The sequence below is a fragment of the Hyaena hyaena genome, unplaced genomic scaffold, assembly GCF_003009895.1.
Source record: "Hyaena hyaena isolate Hyena2069 unplaced genomic scaffold, ASM300989v1 scaffold_303, whole genome shotgun sequence".
Taxonomy (NCBI): Eukaryota; Metazoa; Chordata; class Mammalia; order Carnivora; family Hyaenidae; genus Hyaena; species Hyaena hyaena.
Genome location: NW_024080934.1, coordinates 417,329 through 434,814, shown reverse-complemented (window position 1 = coordinate 434,814; position 17,486 = coordinate 417,329). Strand labels below are relative to the sequence as shown.

Sequence of the window (17,486 nt, the reverse complement as noted above, 5' to 3'; positions counted from 1 at the left end):
CTAGAAATAAATAAAACATTAAAAAAAAAAAAAAAAGATGAATTAAAAAAAAAAAAAATGCTTCACTCCCCTCAGTTTTAGAATGAGTATTGCCAGGAGGGTAGAAGGTGTGATAGAGGCCTTGTTAAAAATCTGAGGTGTTTGTTTTGTGCACTTGCAGGGGTGGTGCAAAGAGTGGGGGGAGATCCAGGTGGACTTCCCCGGCTGGCTGGGTCATGTAATACAAGTTGCCAGGGGTGGGGCGGAGCAGACAACGCTCTTTTAATGGTTCCTTGTTATAGCCCTCAACAAAGCTGTGTCAATTCCCCTGGCTTTACAGACTATTGCCCAGAAGAAAAGATGTTTGGTTTTCACAAGCCAAAGATGTACCGAAGTATAGAGGGCTGCTGTATTTGCAGAGCTAAGTCCTCCAGTTCTCGATTCACTGACAGTAAACGCTACGAAAAGGACTTCCAGAGCTGTTTCGGGTAAGATCATCTGATGTTTTTACCAGTCTTAGAGTGAAAAAGATCATAGCTTTTGGAAATATTTCCAGGTGAGGCAGGCAGTTGGAGCAATGTGCTAATAAATTAAAATCACTTACATTCTCATCTAGGCTATTTTAAGGTTTTTGCTTTTAAAACAAATCAATATTTTCCGGATTATAAGGAACTACTAAACTGTGAAGCTCCTTGTAGTTACAACCAAACTATTTTGTTTATAACATCAAGAGACTTTTAAGAAATTACTCTTATTCTCTCCTATACTAGTTGTCCTCCAGTAGTTTTCTATTGTTTGCATTGTTTTTCTTTTTTCTTTTTTTTTTTTTAATGTTTTATTTATTTCTAGAAGAGAGAGAGAGAGAGACAGCGTGAGCAGGAGAGGGTCAGAGAGAGAGGGAGTCACAGACTGAATCAGGCTCCAGGCTCTGAGCTGGCAGTCAGCACAGAGCCCGACGCGGGGCTCGAACCCACGAACCGCGAGATCATGACCCAAGCGAAAGTCGGATGCTTAACCGACTAAGCCACCCAGGCGCCCCTGTTTGCGTTGTTTTTCTAAATTACAGAAATGTATTTTAACCCAACCCGCTGAGGATAATAATAAGACTTAATAATGTTCTGCCCTGAAACCTGTCAGGGTACGTTCCATTTCATAATTTTGTTCTTCAGAATTATCTTTTGACAATAAACCTGCTTAATAAAGTGGAATTTACTTTCCAACAAATAACCTGGGTAAAATAGAATAGTTCATGTTGAACCATTTCTCATGTTAGAAGTTATTTTTACCAATTTTTCTTGTATCAAAATACTTGTTGATTATTTATTGCTAATCCTGGATTTTGTACTTATTTTGAAGGTTGTCAAAAAGTTTCTGCCCACTTTGCCTGTTTAAATTACATTTTTCACTGAATGTCTTCATTCCCAATGGTGTACACGATAAAAGTTACCAGTGTTTTTCTGTACATATTTGTAATACAGGAAAAGTGTAGTAAATGAAAGCTCCTCAAAGATAATTTATAAAGAGCTTTGTTGATTTGTGTTATAGTTTTTTTCCCCTTATGCAGATGTAATCATTTTTTTAAAATTGCAGTGGTTTTGTGTGTTTGTAAAATTAGAATATCATGACAGGTTATTTTATGTAAAGAGTGGCGTTTTGTTGCTTATGGAAGTATCTACACACTTCAAAAAAGGTTAATTGGGCAACATTGTTTTAAACCATGGTGACCAGGATCACCCCTGGGTCTTAAATTTTATTATTTTATTTTAAAAACATTATTTTAAAATGACCAAATTGCAGTACCTAGAATTGGTTAATTGGATCTAGGAGTTAATTATGTTTCTAAAATGTGCTACAGAAACTGTGGAACTGGATCATCCAGGACAATTAGAAATAGCGTCTATAAACTGTAATTGGATTTTTTTTTCTAAAAGAAATAGACTTGCATGAATTCTTGAATGGAAATGAGACTAATAAAGATTTGATTGTTTTCTTATCAGGTTGCATGAGACTCGTTCAGGAGACATCTGTAATGCCTGTGTCCTGCTTGTGAAAAGATGGAAGAAATTGCCAGCAGGATCAAAAAAAAACTGGAATCATGTTAGTTCATCTTTTGCTTTCTCAATTATACCTCTGTTACATTTATTTATTTCTAAAGTTTATTTATTTTGAGAGAGAGGGAGAAGGAGAATCCCAAGGAGGCTTTGCGCTAACAGATGCAGTGTTCGATCCATGAACGGTGAGATCATGACCTGAACCGAAATCAAGAGTTGGCGCTTAACTGACTGAGCCACCTGGCTGCCCAGATACCTCTGTTACATTTATAGTAACATTAGTTTTCTCCTATTTTAGGAAGTAGTACATTTCTCAGATGGAAAAGTAAAAAGAATAAAGAAAAACACAAGTTGCTGCTCAGATACAATTACTTAACATTTTGGTGTGTTTAGAAGCAAAATTTTGCGTGGTGTAGCATTTCCCTGACGCTGTATCCAATAACCCCATTTTGGAGATTCACAGTGTACATTTCACATATTTTTAGTTTAAAGCAGAAATTCCTAAATTTAATTAGACATGGATCCTTTTTTCATCTCTTCGGATAACATTTATCCTAACTCCTAGAGGTAGTATAATGAGCACTTAGAGTTTAGCACCAGAACTGGATTTGAATCCTGCCTTTACTGCTTACTAGTTGCAAACTTTAGGCAAGTTACATTTACTTATAAAGTGGAAACATAATAGCCATCTCACAGAGCTGTTGTGAGAACTGAATGAGATTTATATATAAAGTTTAACACATAGTAATCAGTTATGTAGAATCTGTTCTTACTCTCTACATTTAAATTTAGTTGAGATCATGGCAGTATGTAAATGTGTGTTCTGTTTACTCTTTGTTACCGGTTTTTAGTGACCAGAACAACATTGTTAAGTCTTATGCTAGCTTTTAATTTTTTTTTTTCTTATGCTAGCTTTTAAAACAGCATTTATGCAAAATACTTGTTTTTAAGCCGGTGCACATTTATTCTTTATCTTTTTTCCCCCTAACACTAGTCTGAACCTTACATTGTCCTTTGGTGACTGTGTTACATTATTATGATTGATTTCTGTGGGTCTGTTAATTTATTTAAAAAATGAGTTTTAACAGTTTATCTAGAGAAGATGCAAATTGTGATTTTAAAAGTGATGGCAGCCTTTTTAAGGTGGAAATCTGCAAATACTAAATGTGAATGAGTTTGTGAGAAAGGTACCACATAGGGCTAGACCAATGGCCATGCTAGACTGTGGGAGAACACACCATTGCCATCATATAAATGACCCCAGGGATGAAAGTGTATGTTAAAAAGAGCATAAAGCATAGGTGTGAAAACCTTAATTTGAGTCTTGTATCCCTCTCTACCCATTCTTGCCCGTTTACTAGCTTTGAGAAATAAGGCAAAAGATAATTTCTCTTTTGTTTTCTTTCACCCTAAATTGGAGTAGTAAGAATAGTCCCCTTACTGCTTTGTAGTGAAGGTAAAAACAAAAGTGTATATGAAAGGGGAGCCTGGGTGGCTTAGTCGGTTAAGCATCTGACTCCTGGTTTTGACTCCGGTCATGATCTCACCATTTGTGGGTTCGAGCCCCACCCCCCACAGTGCTGACAGTATGACAGTGAGGAGCCTGCTTGGGATTCTTTCTCTCTGCCCCTCCCATGTATACATGTTTATTCTCTATTTAAAAAAAAAAAGGTTTGAAAGCTTTTTGTAAACTGTAAAACACCATCTGGTAGAAATGTTAGTTGTAAGGTTTGATTTTCTGTAGCCTTTTGGGTCATTCTTACCATATATAAATCTATTTAAATTTTTTGTACAGCACCCTGTTACTATTGCCTGCTTCAAAGAAAAAAAACCCACGAGATAATTATTCTTTAATACCATGTGATGGTTAAAAGTGCACATGGGCTCTCAAACACTCTAGGTAGAAAATTGGTTCTCAGTTTAGGCTCCATCGAATAGGCATTTGTCTGAACTAAAGGAATAGAAGAGGTGTCATTTTTTTTAAATGGTATTAAATATTCAGTATTTTCTTCCAGGTGGTAGATGCAAGGGCAGGACCCAGTCTGAAGACAACATTGAAACCAAAGAAAGTGAAAACTCTATCTGGAAACAGGATAAAAAGCAACCAGATCAGTAAACTACAGAAGGAATTTAAACGTCACAGTAAGTTTGATGTTGAAATATGAGTACTTAAGAATAGTTGTTTGGTTTTTATTTTTGTCTGGGGATGGCATATGGTATGTATAAATTTTTTAAATTACTTTCTTTAAAAAAGTGTTGAAAGGCATTGTCAACGTGGTAGAGATATTTCTATGAGATCTTGAAACTCTTGCCTTTGGCTTTGATGTCATAAAAGTACTTTGACTAGCTAACCATTTCTTCACATTGTGTGGAGATTGCTCTGACCGCTCAGATCTGTTTATTGACGTCTTAAATTGTTCTAGAAGATGAATTTTTCAAGCTTGTTTACTTGATTTTTAACGCATAAGGAAATTGAGGTCTGGAGATGTGCAGGAAAGGTATGTAAATAATACTAGCGGACCGTCTGAGACTGAAACCCAGGTTTTCTGGAAAGTAATGTTAGAATTCATAACATACATATTGCAGTAAAGCTGGCCTCAGGACTTTTCAGGTTTTTGGGACAGTGTGTGTGGTGTGGAGTGATGGAATGCGAAAGGAATGACAAATTAATAACGGGTTTATCTATTCTTAAAGGAAGTTTTTGAGGGGGAGGGCACCTGTAGTGCTACTTCTGTATTTTGGAATTTAGATTTTCAGCTTTTGAAAAGGAGATACAGTGCATATAATATTCTTATATGTAACATTAATATCAGTGAGGGAGGGTTTCTGAGTCAGCACTATTGAAATCAGACACATTAGTATTTTTGCCCCAGAAATGTAGGCGTATTCACAAAGGTGGAATAAATAAAACTTGCACGGGCTAGTCAGGTTTGGCTACCCTAATTTTATAGTTCAGGCCAGATTTTGTGGCCAAATGGGTTAGGAAGAGACTTTCTGTTCTCAGAGCTTTTTCAAAACTGTAGATGAGGTGTGAACTGGACAGAGTTTTCAGGATTATAAAAACAATTTGTAGGACCCTGTTAAATGAAATATTATCAGTCAGTGCTTATTTTAGAATAATGGTAAGAGAGTTAAATATACTGATAAGGTAGAGTGAGGAAAGGAGAACCGTCCTCTCTTGGGCATTTTGGTAGATGCACCAAGCACTTTACCTACATACTTATCTTAGCCATTTGTTTTAGAGATTAGGATAGGAAGTAGAGTGGTGATTTAACCTTGACCCCGGTCACTTAGTAAAGATGGTAGAGATGAGTTTGACCTCGGGTTTGTCTAACTTCAAAGCTGTTTGCTCTTTCTGCAATACCATCCTGCTCCCCGGGGTAGTATGACCAGTGCCCACGACTCTGAAGTCTTTGCACATCAGCTAGCTTTCTGTTCTTTTAAGTAGGTGTTACCAGGCCATAGTTACTCTGATGATATATTTAATCTTTGGCTAAGATACCTTAATATTTGATAGTAAAATATTTAGGTAACATGAAATATGTGTGTATTTTACACTTGATCTTAGCCAAAAGGCCGAGAAGCGATTGAAATATGTGTGTATTTTAATTATACATGTTCTTTTCTTTAAAAATGCTTTTCAAGTCTTTAAAAAAATTCTTTAACATACAGTGTAATAATAGTTTCATGTGGAGAATTTAGTGGTTGATCATTTACCTACAATACCCACTGCTCATCACAAGTGCCCTCCTTAATACCCATCACCCATTTAACCCATCCCCCACCAAACTTCCATCCATTAACCCTCAGTCTGTCCTCTATAGTTAAGAATCTCTTTTTATTTGCCCTATGTTCATCTATTCCGTTTCTTTTTTTTTTTTTATGTTTTTTATTTATTTCTAGGAGAGAGAAAGAGAGACAAGACAGAGTGAGCAGGGGAGGGTCAGAGAGAGAGGGAGTCACAGACTCTGAAACAGCCTCCAGGCTCTGAGCTGGCAGTCAGCACAGAGCCCGACGCGGGGCTTGAACCCACGAACTGTGAGATCATGACCTAAGTGAAAGTCGGACGCTTAACCGACTAAGCCACCCAGGCGCCCCATCTATTCCGTTTCTTAAATTCCACACGAGTGAAATTACATGTTATTTGTCTTTCTCTGACTTCTTTCATTTAGCATAATTTTCTCTAGTTCCATCTACTTCGTTGGAAACCTTTCTTTTTCAATCTCCTTTTTTATGGCTGTATAGTATTCCAGTCTAGACACACACACACACACACACACACACACACACACACACAGATACACACTTTGCATCTTTATCCATTCATCTATATAGATAGACATTCGGGTTGCTTCCATATCTTGGCTGCTGTAAATAACACAGCAGTAAATACAGGGGTGCATACATCTTTTCAAAAAATTTGGGTTTTCATTTTCTTTGGGTAAATACGCAGTAGTGGAATTACTGGATCACATAATCATTCTATTTTTAATTTTCTGAGGAACCTCCATACTGTTTTCTACAGTGGCTACACCAGTTTAAACGTATTCCCACCAACAGTGCAGGATGGTTCCTTTTTCTCGACATCCTTGGCAACACTTGTTTCGTGTCTTTTTTTCTTTTTTGCATAAATGTCTGTTAAGGTCCACTACCCATTTTGGAACTGGATTATTTGTTTATACATGTTCCTTTTTTAACCAGCTATCACCAGGGGAAAAGAAAAAGACTAAGTCAACCCTCCATTCTCACTGAGCGTTTTAATGAACATTTGGGAAATAGTAATTTTCTTCTACCACTTGAAGGTTAGAGGAATTGATTATTTATATGTATGTTCTTAGCTCCTCCCTTTAATTATGGGAAAAGTGATACCTGACTAAATTTTGCCTTACCTAAGGGAATATGTCCAGTGTAATTTTAGATTTTTATTATAAAGCTGTGTTGTGGAGGGAGGGGTTAGAGACTGAAAGTAAATCCCTTTGAAAAAGGTGTGTGGGCTTTGGAGGCTTAGACTGCAACAGGGTTTTCCCATGTGCATTATGAATTGCTAGCACCTGTGTGCAACACAACAGTTTTGAGGTACTTGAATTTTTATACGTCACCCACTAAATGGTGTCCTTGCCTCTTGTTACATATTTGCTTCCTGCACCCTGCATGTACCTGACCTTTTTTTCTCTTTCTGAGATATTCTTTTCTTTGTGTGGTACTGGAAAGCCATTAGACCTGGAGCTTGAAGATCAGGATTTGAGTTACTGTTGATGAAATTTAAAAAATATATGACCCTAGTGCCACTTAACATCGAATCATAATTTTCTTACCTGATAAGATAATGAACTAAAAAGGATTTTGTAAAACAAATCAAAACAAATTCCTGTATGAATATTCGTTATTCTTTTTGTCATCCTTCCTAAAATCTACAATGAATTCTGGTTGCTATGGAATAAAGCTGAAAATCCCTAGTGAGTCTTTGGAGGTCCTATTTTAGGCAAAGAATATTTGGGCTGAGTCCGTTCCCTTCCTGTGCAGTGTGTTCTGCTTCTACTACTTTGCCATTGTCCTTGACTACCCCATGCTTAGCTAATTACTCCTTTGTGCCTTTTCAAATCCCACAATTTTTAAGATTTTAAAAATTGTAGTTCTTTGAAGAATTTCCAGGCCTGCATTCCAGAAGAGTGTTCTTCCTAACTGCATTTTTATATAGTTGTATTCTAGTATCTCAAGTGTTAGATTAAACCATAAGAAATTGCCATTTTTATAGATAGGAAATGGTCTAATAACTGCCGCTTCAACTGTTTCGTAGATATTAAGCACTTCTTGGATAGTGAGTTTTCTTCTCCAGCATAGAGCTGACTGCTGCTGCTGCTGCTAATTGTTTGGGAAGCCTTTTAAACATTCCGGTGGACTTATTTCTTCAAAGCCTGCTATTCTTGAGGATTTTGCATGTAAACTTTTGTTAATACAAAGCACTCTAAGCCCTATTCACACGTTTTCTTTAGTCGATTTCTTCCCATATAGGGTATGACATGGGGTTTGATGTCTAGCAGATATGTACTTAATAAATACTTAATCGCTTCTTTGAATTGGAGGATTGTTCTATCCACCTATGTTGGGGGGGGGAGGTGTGGTGATCTCACCCCTATTTGTGATATTGTTGTCACTGTAGAGTAGCTGTATGATAGCCTTAGAGCATGGTGACCATCTACCGAAAGATTGATTTTCTGGCTAGTAAATTTATATGGAGTCTTCTAAGGGCAAAAAATACTAAATCATGTTTAGCTAGTATCTAATGAATTGACTTTATTTCTTATTAAATCAGGATCGGTTTTCCCTTTATAGGTAGGGTGTGGTTGTTGGTTTTTTTTTTTTTTTTTTTTTTGGTTCCTTTTAAGATTTTTTCCTTTATCTTCATTTTTAGAAATTTAATTATTGATGTATCTCGGCATTGATTTCTTTGAGTATATCCTGTTTGGGGTTTGCTCAGCTTCTTGAATATCTCTATAGGTTTGTCTCTTGCCAAATTTGGCAAGTTTTCAGCCATTATATTTCCTTGAGTACCATTTTCACCTCCACGCTCTTTATCATTCCCGGACTGCAATGACACAAGTGTAGATTTTTTTTTGTCACAGCCCCAGAGGTCTCTAAGGCTGTATTCATTTGTTTTCTCTGTGTTGTTCAGGTTGGGTAATTTCTGTTGTTCTTTCTTCCAGTTCACTGATTGTTTCCTCTGTCCGCTCCATTCTGCTGTTGAGCCCCTCCACTGAGCTTTTTATCTCATTTCTTTTTTTTTCTTTTTTGGCAGGTCAAATTTCAGTTCCACTTGGTTCTTCTTTATAACTTTTATTTATTTTTCAAATTGAGACCTATTCACTGATATTATTTTTGTTTCCGGCATGTTCATGTTGGCTCACTGAAGCATTTTTGTCATGATTATGTTAAAGTCTTTATCACATCCTTCTAACATCTCTGTTATCTTGGTGTTAACATCTACTTCCCTTTTCACTCAGTTTTAGATTTTTGTTCTGGATTTGAGGGATTTTTTAAGTTGAAACTTGGACATTTAAAAATTATGTTATGAATCTTCTTTAAACCTTTGGTTTTACTGGCTTTATTTGGACACCCTTTTAGTAGGGGCAGTGAGAGAAGGGCATCACTGTGTCACTGTGTGGTGTTGTTGAAAGGTTTCCCAGTCAACCTCTATTGACACCTGAGGTGGGAGGAGCTCCTCATTGTTGTGGGACGGGGGTGGGAGTTGAAGTTCCCACATGGTGGGGGTACTCATTTGTGGTGGGCCATGTCTAAAGTGCTGACTCCTCAACAGGCTTCCTCTGACACCCTGGTGGAGGTGTTGGTGCTGTGTAACAGTCTTATGACAATGGAAATCTTAGGTCTCCACTTGGCCTGTGCTGGGATGGGTGGGGTTGGGGCCTCTGTTTTCTGTGGTGTTTGGCTGGAGTTGAGTGATTATTGTCTAATAAAAGTTTCCTGTCTTGTTTAGGCTGCTACTTTCCTGGTCCTTTGGCTAGTGAGAGCAAGGTTTTGTTGTATTTTAATTTAATTTAATTTAATTGATGATGATGATGATGATGGGTCTATACCCATTGTTATTTCTGTGTTTCTGGCTTCTCCAGCTCCAAGACTGGATTTATGAGGCAAAAAAGAAAACCCGTAAAAATTAGAACATACTACTGTGTCCTTCCTTGGGTCAAGCTCTCTAGCTGTTGCCAACTTTCAGAGTCACTAGGTTTGTTTTATATGGACTATCCAGGGTTTTTTGTTGTACTTACTTACTAGCAGGAGGAATGGGGAAAGGTATGTCTACTCATACCTTCCTGGAAGCTTACGACCTCATTTTCTTTTTAGAAACTCTAGTACAAAAATAAAAAAGAAAGAAAGAAAGAAACCCTAGTACAAATATCTTCAGATATCAGTACTGCATAAAAAATAAATTCTTTTTTTCTCTAACTCATTTAGTTTTTTATGCCTAGTCTTAGTTTTACGTATAATGTAATTAAATTATACATTTTTTTCCCTCTTTATTGCAGATTCTGATGCTCATAGTACCACCTCAAGTGCCTCCCCAGCTCAGTCTCCTTGTTATAGTAACCAGTCAGATGATGGCTCAGATACAGAGATGGCTTCTGGCTCTAACAGAACGCCAGTTTTTTCCTTTTTAGATCTCACATACTGGAAAAGGTAAAAGCAACAGAAAATCTCTTTTTAACCAGCAAACCTTCTTAATTACAGGCAATGGTTTCCCACTTCCTTAGCAATTAAATGGCATTTGGCACACAGCTGGTAGCACACATGGTTGGAGGTGGATTAAGCAAGAATTGAGCCGAGAGTTGTGATTTATGTGCTTTTCCTATTAAAATGGATTTAAAGTAAAAATCATGTTAGGGAACCTACATTTCCTATAATGGAGTAGACTAGGTATTCTCTCTGACCAGCTCTTTCACTGAAGAAAGTAAAAGCTGGAAATACAAATTTTAAGTCTTTAAAAGTAGCATTGGTAAGTGAATAAATTAGTAAGAAATAATCAGAGACCAAATGCTAAGTAACCCCAAAGTCGAAAAGAGATAATAGATAAGTAAAGGGAGAACATTCGAAAAGAAAGCAGTTAAGGATTTTGTTTTCTATTTCACAGATTTGAGAAGACTAACACATTAAACGTGAGATAACAAGCATTTATCTTATGATAGAATTCACACATAGATGATTATATGGAACTATGGAACATGAAAGACAAAATAGCAGTGAGAAAATAAAGACACTATTTTCAAAGGAACAACACTCAAAGCTGAGTTCTCAATATGGACAGAGGAAGTCAGAAAATAATAGACTAATATCTTCAATGGGCCAAGAGATAATAAGTCTCAACCTAGTTATATATATGTAGCAAAAAAATACTTTGTGTGTAGCTGGCTCAGTGGGAAGACCATGTGACTCTTGATCTTGGGGTGAGAATTTGAGCCCCACATTGGGTATAGAGATTACTTAAAGAAACAAACTTAAAAATATCATTTATGAACAAGGGCATAAGACTTTTTGACTAGGAAAAAAGTTGAGAATTTGCTGCCAAGCTCACCGTAAATAGCAAAGTTCTACAGGCAGAAAAAGAGATCTAGATTAAAATTTTAAGAAGGATAGATAAAGTAGCACATATTTAGGTAAATATGAACAAACACTGCTTACAATAATAATAGTTGTGGGGGTAAAAAAAAGAACGAATTACAAGACAACGATAACACATAAATCAAGGTAATAAAAAGGATAGGAGTTAAGGTATCCTAACATGCTTTGCATTGTTAAAAATAAATATGACTTTGGGGCTTGATTAAAAAAAAACAGTGAAAACCTGAGTCAAGAAGGGAGGGGCAGAAAATTTAAAAATATATCTAATAAAACAAAATGATAATAGAAACCATTGGTCCAAGAAGAAAGTAGAATAAAAATTAACTAAAAAAAACCTGAAAAATACCACAAATCAGAACATGCTGTGAAGTTAAAAGAATTGGAGGAAAAATTAATGCTTTTTTTTTTTTTTATTTAAAAAAAATTTTTTTTAAATGTTTTATTTCTTTCTAGGAGAGAGAGAGAGACAGCGTGAGCAGGGGAGGGTCAGAGAGAGAGGGAATCCCAGACTCCGAAACAGGCTCCAGGCTCTGAGCTGGCAGTCAGCACAGAGCCCGACGTGGGGCTCGAACCCACGAACCGCGAGATCATGACCCAAGCGAAAGTCGGACGCTTAACCAACTAAGCCACCCAGGCGCCCCAAACAAGACAAATTTAAAAGACCATAGGACATTATAACCACTGTATGCTGTACAGTGAACATACCGGTGAAGTGGATGATACACTAGTAGGAAAATACAGTTTCCAAAACTGTCTCAAGACAAAATAGAAAACCTGTATAGTCTTATAATAGAGAAGTTGATTCAGTGCCCAAAGGCTTCCCTCCAAAAATCCCAGGCCCATTTTAGACAAATTCTCCCAAACATTCTAGAAACACATGATTCTGATCTTGTATTGGTTTTTTCAGATTATGAATAAAAGGGCATAGGCCCTAAGCATTCTATGAGGCTAACATATAACTTTGATACCAAAAGAGTATATCATAACCAGATTGGATTTATTCTAGGGATGTAAGATTGCTTTAGACATTAAAGTCAACTGATGGAATTTGCTACAGTGATAGTTTGTAAAGAAAGGGAAAAAATGCCTGTCATCTTAGCAGTACTTTGAAGATGTTTGATATTTTTAAATGTTTCTTCAAATTTAAAATAAAACCTTTAGTAAATATGAATAGAAGGAACCACAATGATAAATAATTGGCATGAATATGTTTCAGCTTCTATATACCAGCAACGTAACCTAGAAAAAAGATGTTTAGATGTGCATTGCTGTGTACAGAATGTTTGGCGGAGCAAAAGTTGTCCCATCGAAAGGAGAGTAGATAAATTGTGGTATATTCACATGGTGCAATACTGTACATAAATTAAAATGAAATAAAGCTCTGACAATAGGTTTGAACCTGAAAGTTGAGGAAAATTGCAGCAGTAGAGTATGATTTCATATATGTGTTTTTTTTAAATAGGAGATAGTTGAGCAATATATGTAGATATGTAGACTTGTGTTAAAACTGTGAAGTATAAAGAAAAAAGGCACAGAGAATGGGCAGGGTGGGACTGGAGAGGGCCATACAGGGGGACTTCACAGGAAATGACTTTCCCTCAGAGTATGTGATCCACAGGTGTTTTGTAGTCATTTTTTAATGCCTGTGTGTATATTTGAAACAGAACTTCAGGAGCAGCCTCTGAAACTGCTGCCTCTCAGAATGACCCCCACATCTTAATTTTTGATGAGGTTCCAGTGTGGAATTTAAGGGACCTGGGCAGTTCCCATTACCTTGGTAATTCCTAGTTAATTAGGGTTTCTCTAGGAGCCTTTCGGTTGGGATGTGATAAGACCGTAGAAGTAGAACCTTCTGATCATGTTGTACTAGTTATAATTATGTAGAATTTTTCTTGTTTCTTATTTTTGTATTACTAGTTTTTTACCTTATTAATCTACTTCTCCCATTTTTTTTTCTTTTAGACAGAAAATATGTTGTGGGATTATCTATAAAGGCCGTTTTGGAGAAGTCCTCATTGACACACACCTATTCAAGCCTTGCTGCAGCAATAAGAAAGCAGCTGCTGAGAAGCCGGAGGAGCAGGGCCCAGAGCCTCTGCCCATCTCCACTCAGGAGTGGTGACTGAGGTTTAGGTAGAAGGGGAACAAAAAATGATTTTAATTTGGGAAGAAAACAAAGCAACAAAACCCTCCTATTTTCACTTGGACACCTGCTATTCTGCCAAAAGACACTTTCTAGAATAGTTTTGAATGGGTTGTTATTTCTCCTCCAGTTCCGCAAACTCTGAAGCCCGTGTCTAGCTGACTAAAAGAAAAAAAGTGTACATAATATTTAAGATGCTGAGTATTTCATAGGAAAGCTGAATGCTGCTGTAAAGTGCTCTTTAAGTCTTTTTTTTTTTTTTTTTTTTTTTTTAAATCCCCTTCTAATGAATGAAACTAGGGGAATTTCAGGGGACAGAGATGGGATTTGTTGTATGATAAACGTATGTAGTTTTAGTCTTTCTATATTGAGAAGCAGTGGTTGGGGCATTTTTTAAGATGGCTGGCTATACTTGTTTTCCTTCATGATAATAAATTTGTCATAACTCAGTAACATGGACTTGCCCCTAGAGGTAGTTAATTATTTAAGGTCTTGCCAAGGTTCTGATGAATCAAACCTGTACTACTGAATATTAAGCAGGACAGACTAAGCTCTCCGGTGCAAATACCTTGAAGGAGTAAATTCTAAATATACAGAGAGGTAACCTGAGTGTATATGTTGCATCCTCTGTCACCTCCCTCCATAATGATTTTTGATAAAGATTTTAATCTATATTGAAATTTCTAAAGCAAAATCAAAGCTCCTCTAGGGAAATGTTAAGTTTTAGGATGAACAATCCTAAATGAAGAGTACCAAAGCATTACCGCATGGTAGAGATCACATTCTATTAAAAATGTTAAATTATCTAAAAAAAAAAATGTGCAAGTCTTCAGGATGGCACACACAAAAAAAACAAAGGTTAATGCTTCTTGGGGCACATTTCTTAGAGGGCTTGCCTAGTGTGTAAATAATGGACTTTTGTTTGTGTTACATGACTGGTGACTTCACTGAAAATCTGCACAATTCAGTTTTAGCCCTGGATTACTTCAGTTGACCTTTGTGAAGGTTTTATCTGTGTAGAGTGGTTGTTTGACTTGTTTTAACCTATTAGGGTTTGGGGTGTTTTTTTCCCTTCTTCAGTCTATATTAAAGTAAAATTCTACTAAAAGAAAAGAGGTGTGTGTTAATGTTGAGTGGGTTGGTTTAGGTTTGGCTTCCTTTTAGTCAGGGTTTGTGAGTATTGAGATGTTAGATGATGCATCCTGAACACGGAGCTCTTCAGTTCGAAAATCTTCATTTGAAGGCTTTTTACTTGAACCCAAACCAAAGTACTCTCATTGCCTCTTTTCTAAACATTCAGGAATAACCTGTCACCAGTTCAGACTTTTCATAATTCAGGAGGATCATTTGCCTACCTGATAAAAACATGACTCAGTGCTTATTTTTAAAACTGGATCTTAAAAAAATAGATAGTATAAATAACAGTAAGGAGTGAGCCACTTTTTATGGGCACCATATAGTTTTATAGTTCTTAATCTAAGCTTAAAATTTTATATTTCTTCCTTATGGCAAAATCTACAAGCCACCATATGCACAGACTACACCGTGAGTTGGGTTGGCTCTCCCATAGCCTCTGAGGTGAATTACAAGAGTCCCAGCCATTATCATCTTCCTCCTGTTGTTTTGAAATGGTTTTTTTTTTTTTTTGTACATTTTGGCTACAGTATTGGTGGTAGAATATACTATAATATGGATCATCTCTACTTCTGTATTTATTTATTTATTACTAGACCTCAACCACAGCCTTCTTTTTCCCCCTTCCACCTCTTTGCCTGTAGGATGTACTGTATGTAGTCATGCACTTTGTATTAATATATTAGAAATCTACAAATCTGTTTTGTACTTTTTATACTGTTGGATACTTATAATCAAAACTTTTACTAGGGTATTGAATAAATTTAGTCTTACTAGAAAATAAAAGAAGCTGTTTTGTGGCTTTGTTGAAAAGATGTTCTTAGGTAAGAATAATGTTTTTGACCTTCACAGATATTCAGTTTAACCCCTTAGTATTATAACAAGCCATGAAAGAAAAAAGGCCTCTTTACCGAGAGATACTTTAAAATAAAGATGTTTTAACTGACCTGCCCAATAATTGACCTTGTAGGTAAGATGATTTTAACAGTGAATGACAATCTTTTCAATGGTTGGTTGATTTACTTCTTTTCTAGTTTATTTTAACTTAATTTTATTACTTTTTAAATGTCTCCAGGGTTCAAGGTTTATGTTTCGGTTTTATTATTACTATCTGTGGGAATCGTCATTGAGACTTTAAAAGAAATTGTAAAAATTGGTTAGAGGGAAACTTGGATTTGGGCGTTGGGTTCAGACTTGGTCTCTAATATCTGGCTCTGCCCCTTTATTAGCCATTTGAGTCGCTTTGCCTTTGTGAGCTTCCAAACTTCTGTAAGATAATTTACAGAATTATTTACTTTATAGAATTATGGAGAATCTAAAGGGATGTAATCCACATGAAAATTTTAAAAACAGATTATTAGTTGGGAAAGGTGAATCCTGTGGGCCAAACTTTCTGTACTGTTCTTAGGGTTTAAATTTGCTTTGGGTTAGTGCAGATGATTTGTCAGATTCTCATCTAGTTACTATGAAGTTACCAAGTTAACCTGAAGTTAAGCTCAGGTTGTTGGCAGAATCCATTTCCTGTGGCCTTAGGATGGGGAGTTCAGATTCCTTATTGACTATAGGGCCCTTTGGCTCATTACCATGTGGCTTCTCCTGACATGGCCGCTTCATGCATCGAGCCAGCAGGTCTCCAGAGCCAGTTTGCTGGTGAGACTGAATGTCCTCAGGTCCTGGCCACATTCAAATGAAGAGGGTTACACAACGAACACCACAAGGTGGTGTGTGGGGCCCATGAGGGACATCTTAGAGTGCTGTCTGCCACAGCACCTGATTTTCTTTTCTAACTTGAAATTGGGCCTCTTTGCCCTACATTACAAGTGCTTTCTGTAGCAAGTACAAAAAAAAAAAAAAAGTTCCCCTACCGTGGGTCAGGCACTTTTAAACATTGTTTAAACAGCTTTGCAGAGTTTAAAAACAACAACAAACCTGTTCACAGGTGAGTAAGTGGAGGTGCAAGGAGGTTGTGTAACTTAAATAAAACCAACTTTCCTGATTCCCAAGCCTTTGCTCTGTGCATCAGCCCCTGTCCCTGCTTTAGCAGTGATGGCTGTCATGAATCTGGAGGTGGTCACCTTGCTCTCTTGAAGGATGAAAATGAGAGGCAAGTTTTACTTTTGCTGAGGGGTTAACTGTTAAACTCTGTCTAAATCAGTTGTTCAAGTTTTGTTTCTTAATTTTGATGTTGTACCTATTAATACACTGTCTTTTTGTGTAGAAAATAGTCTTCAGGCAGTTTAGTGAAACAACTGGATATTCTAAAAATAAATGAAGGTGTCCAGAGCTAACTGCTTGCTCTGCAGTGATGAATGGAAGATACCCAGGGAGCCTCTTGATCCAGCGTCCCTGTAACAGTTTCCTAATGCTCCAGATTTAGCATTGTGGTACTCTGGCAGTCATTTTTCTGTGATGTTCAGTGAACTGGGAAAGGAGGAAAAAGCCAAATTGGATCAAAGATAATTTCACAGACTCATGTTCTCAAAGGGATCTGAGGGCTCTAACAGTTTCTCGAGCTTTGGGGTTTGGTTACTCATTGTGATCATGAGAATGCTTTAGGTTTCAGATATCTTGCACCCTGGTTAGAAACTGCTTGTTACTGTATGCTTGGTTAGGGGGTCTTGGACATACATAGTTGCAGGCTTCCGTGTGAAAGAGCCTAATCTTTCAGTTTAGAGAACTGAACAGATTTTGGCAAAGCCTGTCCTTTGTCTCAGTGCTTGAAAGGGAAAAAAATCATTTACTCCATTGTAGAACCTCAGTTCTCTATACTTAGGGCTTACTAGCTTTAACATTGTCCAGGATTTTTGCTTCTGCATTTTTGTAATGACAGGAAAGAATGGTGGGTTTAAAAAAATTTTTTTTAAATTTTTTTATTGTATTAAAAATTTTTTTTAATGTTAAATTTTGAGAGAGAGAGAGATAGACAGAGTGTGAGCAGGGGAGGGTCAGAGATGGAGGGAAACAGAATCTGAAGCCAGTTCCAGGATCGGAGCTGTCCGCACAGAGCCTGATGCAGGGCTGGAATTCACAAACTGCAAGATCGTGACCTG

General features: G+C 36.9%; 1 protein-coding gene and 1 pseudogene across 3 annotated transcripts in view; one reads left to right on the top strand and one right to left on the bottom strand.

The window, feature by feature from the left end:
* The window catches only part of LOC120242160 (SIN3-HDAC complex-associated factor), a 33,418-nt gene extending 18,193 nt beyond the window's left edge, over positions 1-15,225 (top strand). For all 3 annotated transcript variants that reach the window (XM_039247697.1, XM_039247699.1, XM_039247696.1), the window contains exons 2-6: positions 320-467; positions 1,977-2,076; positions 4,046-4,172; positions 10,070-10,220; positions 13,122-15,225. In XM_039247697.1, the coding sequence (XP_039103628.1) occupies positions 340-467; positions 1,977-2,076; positions 4,046-4,172; positions 10,070-10,220; positions 13,122-13,281 (666 nt within the window). In that variant the 5' untranslated portion in view covers positions 320-339 and the 3' untranslated portion in view covers positions 13,282-15,225. The remainder of the gene's footprint in view (positions 1-319; positions 468-1,976; positions 2,077-4,045; positions 4,173-10,069; positions 10,221-13,121) is intronic.
* On the bottom strand, positions 5,476-5,618 carry LOC120242169 (annotated as a pseudogene).
* Positions 15,226-17,486: the final 2,261 nt, after the last annotated feature.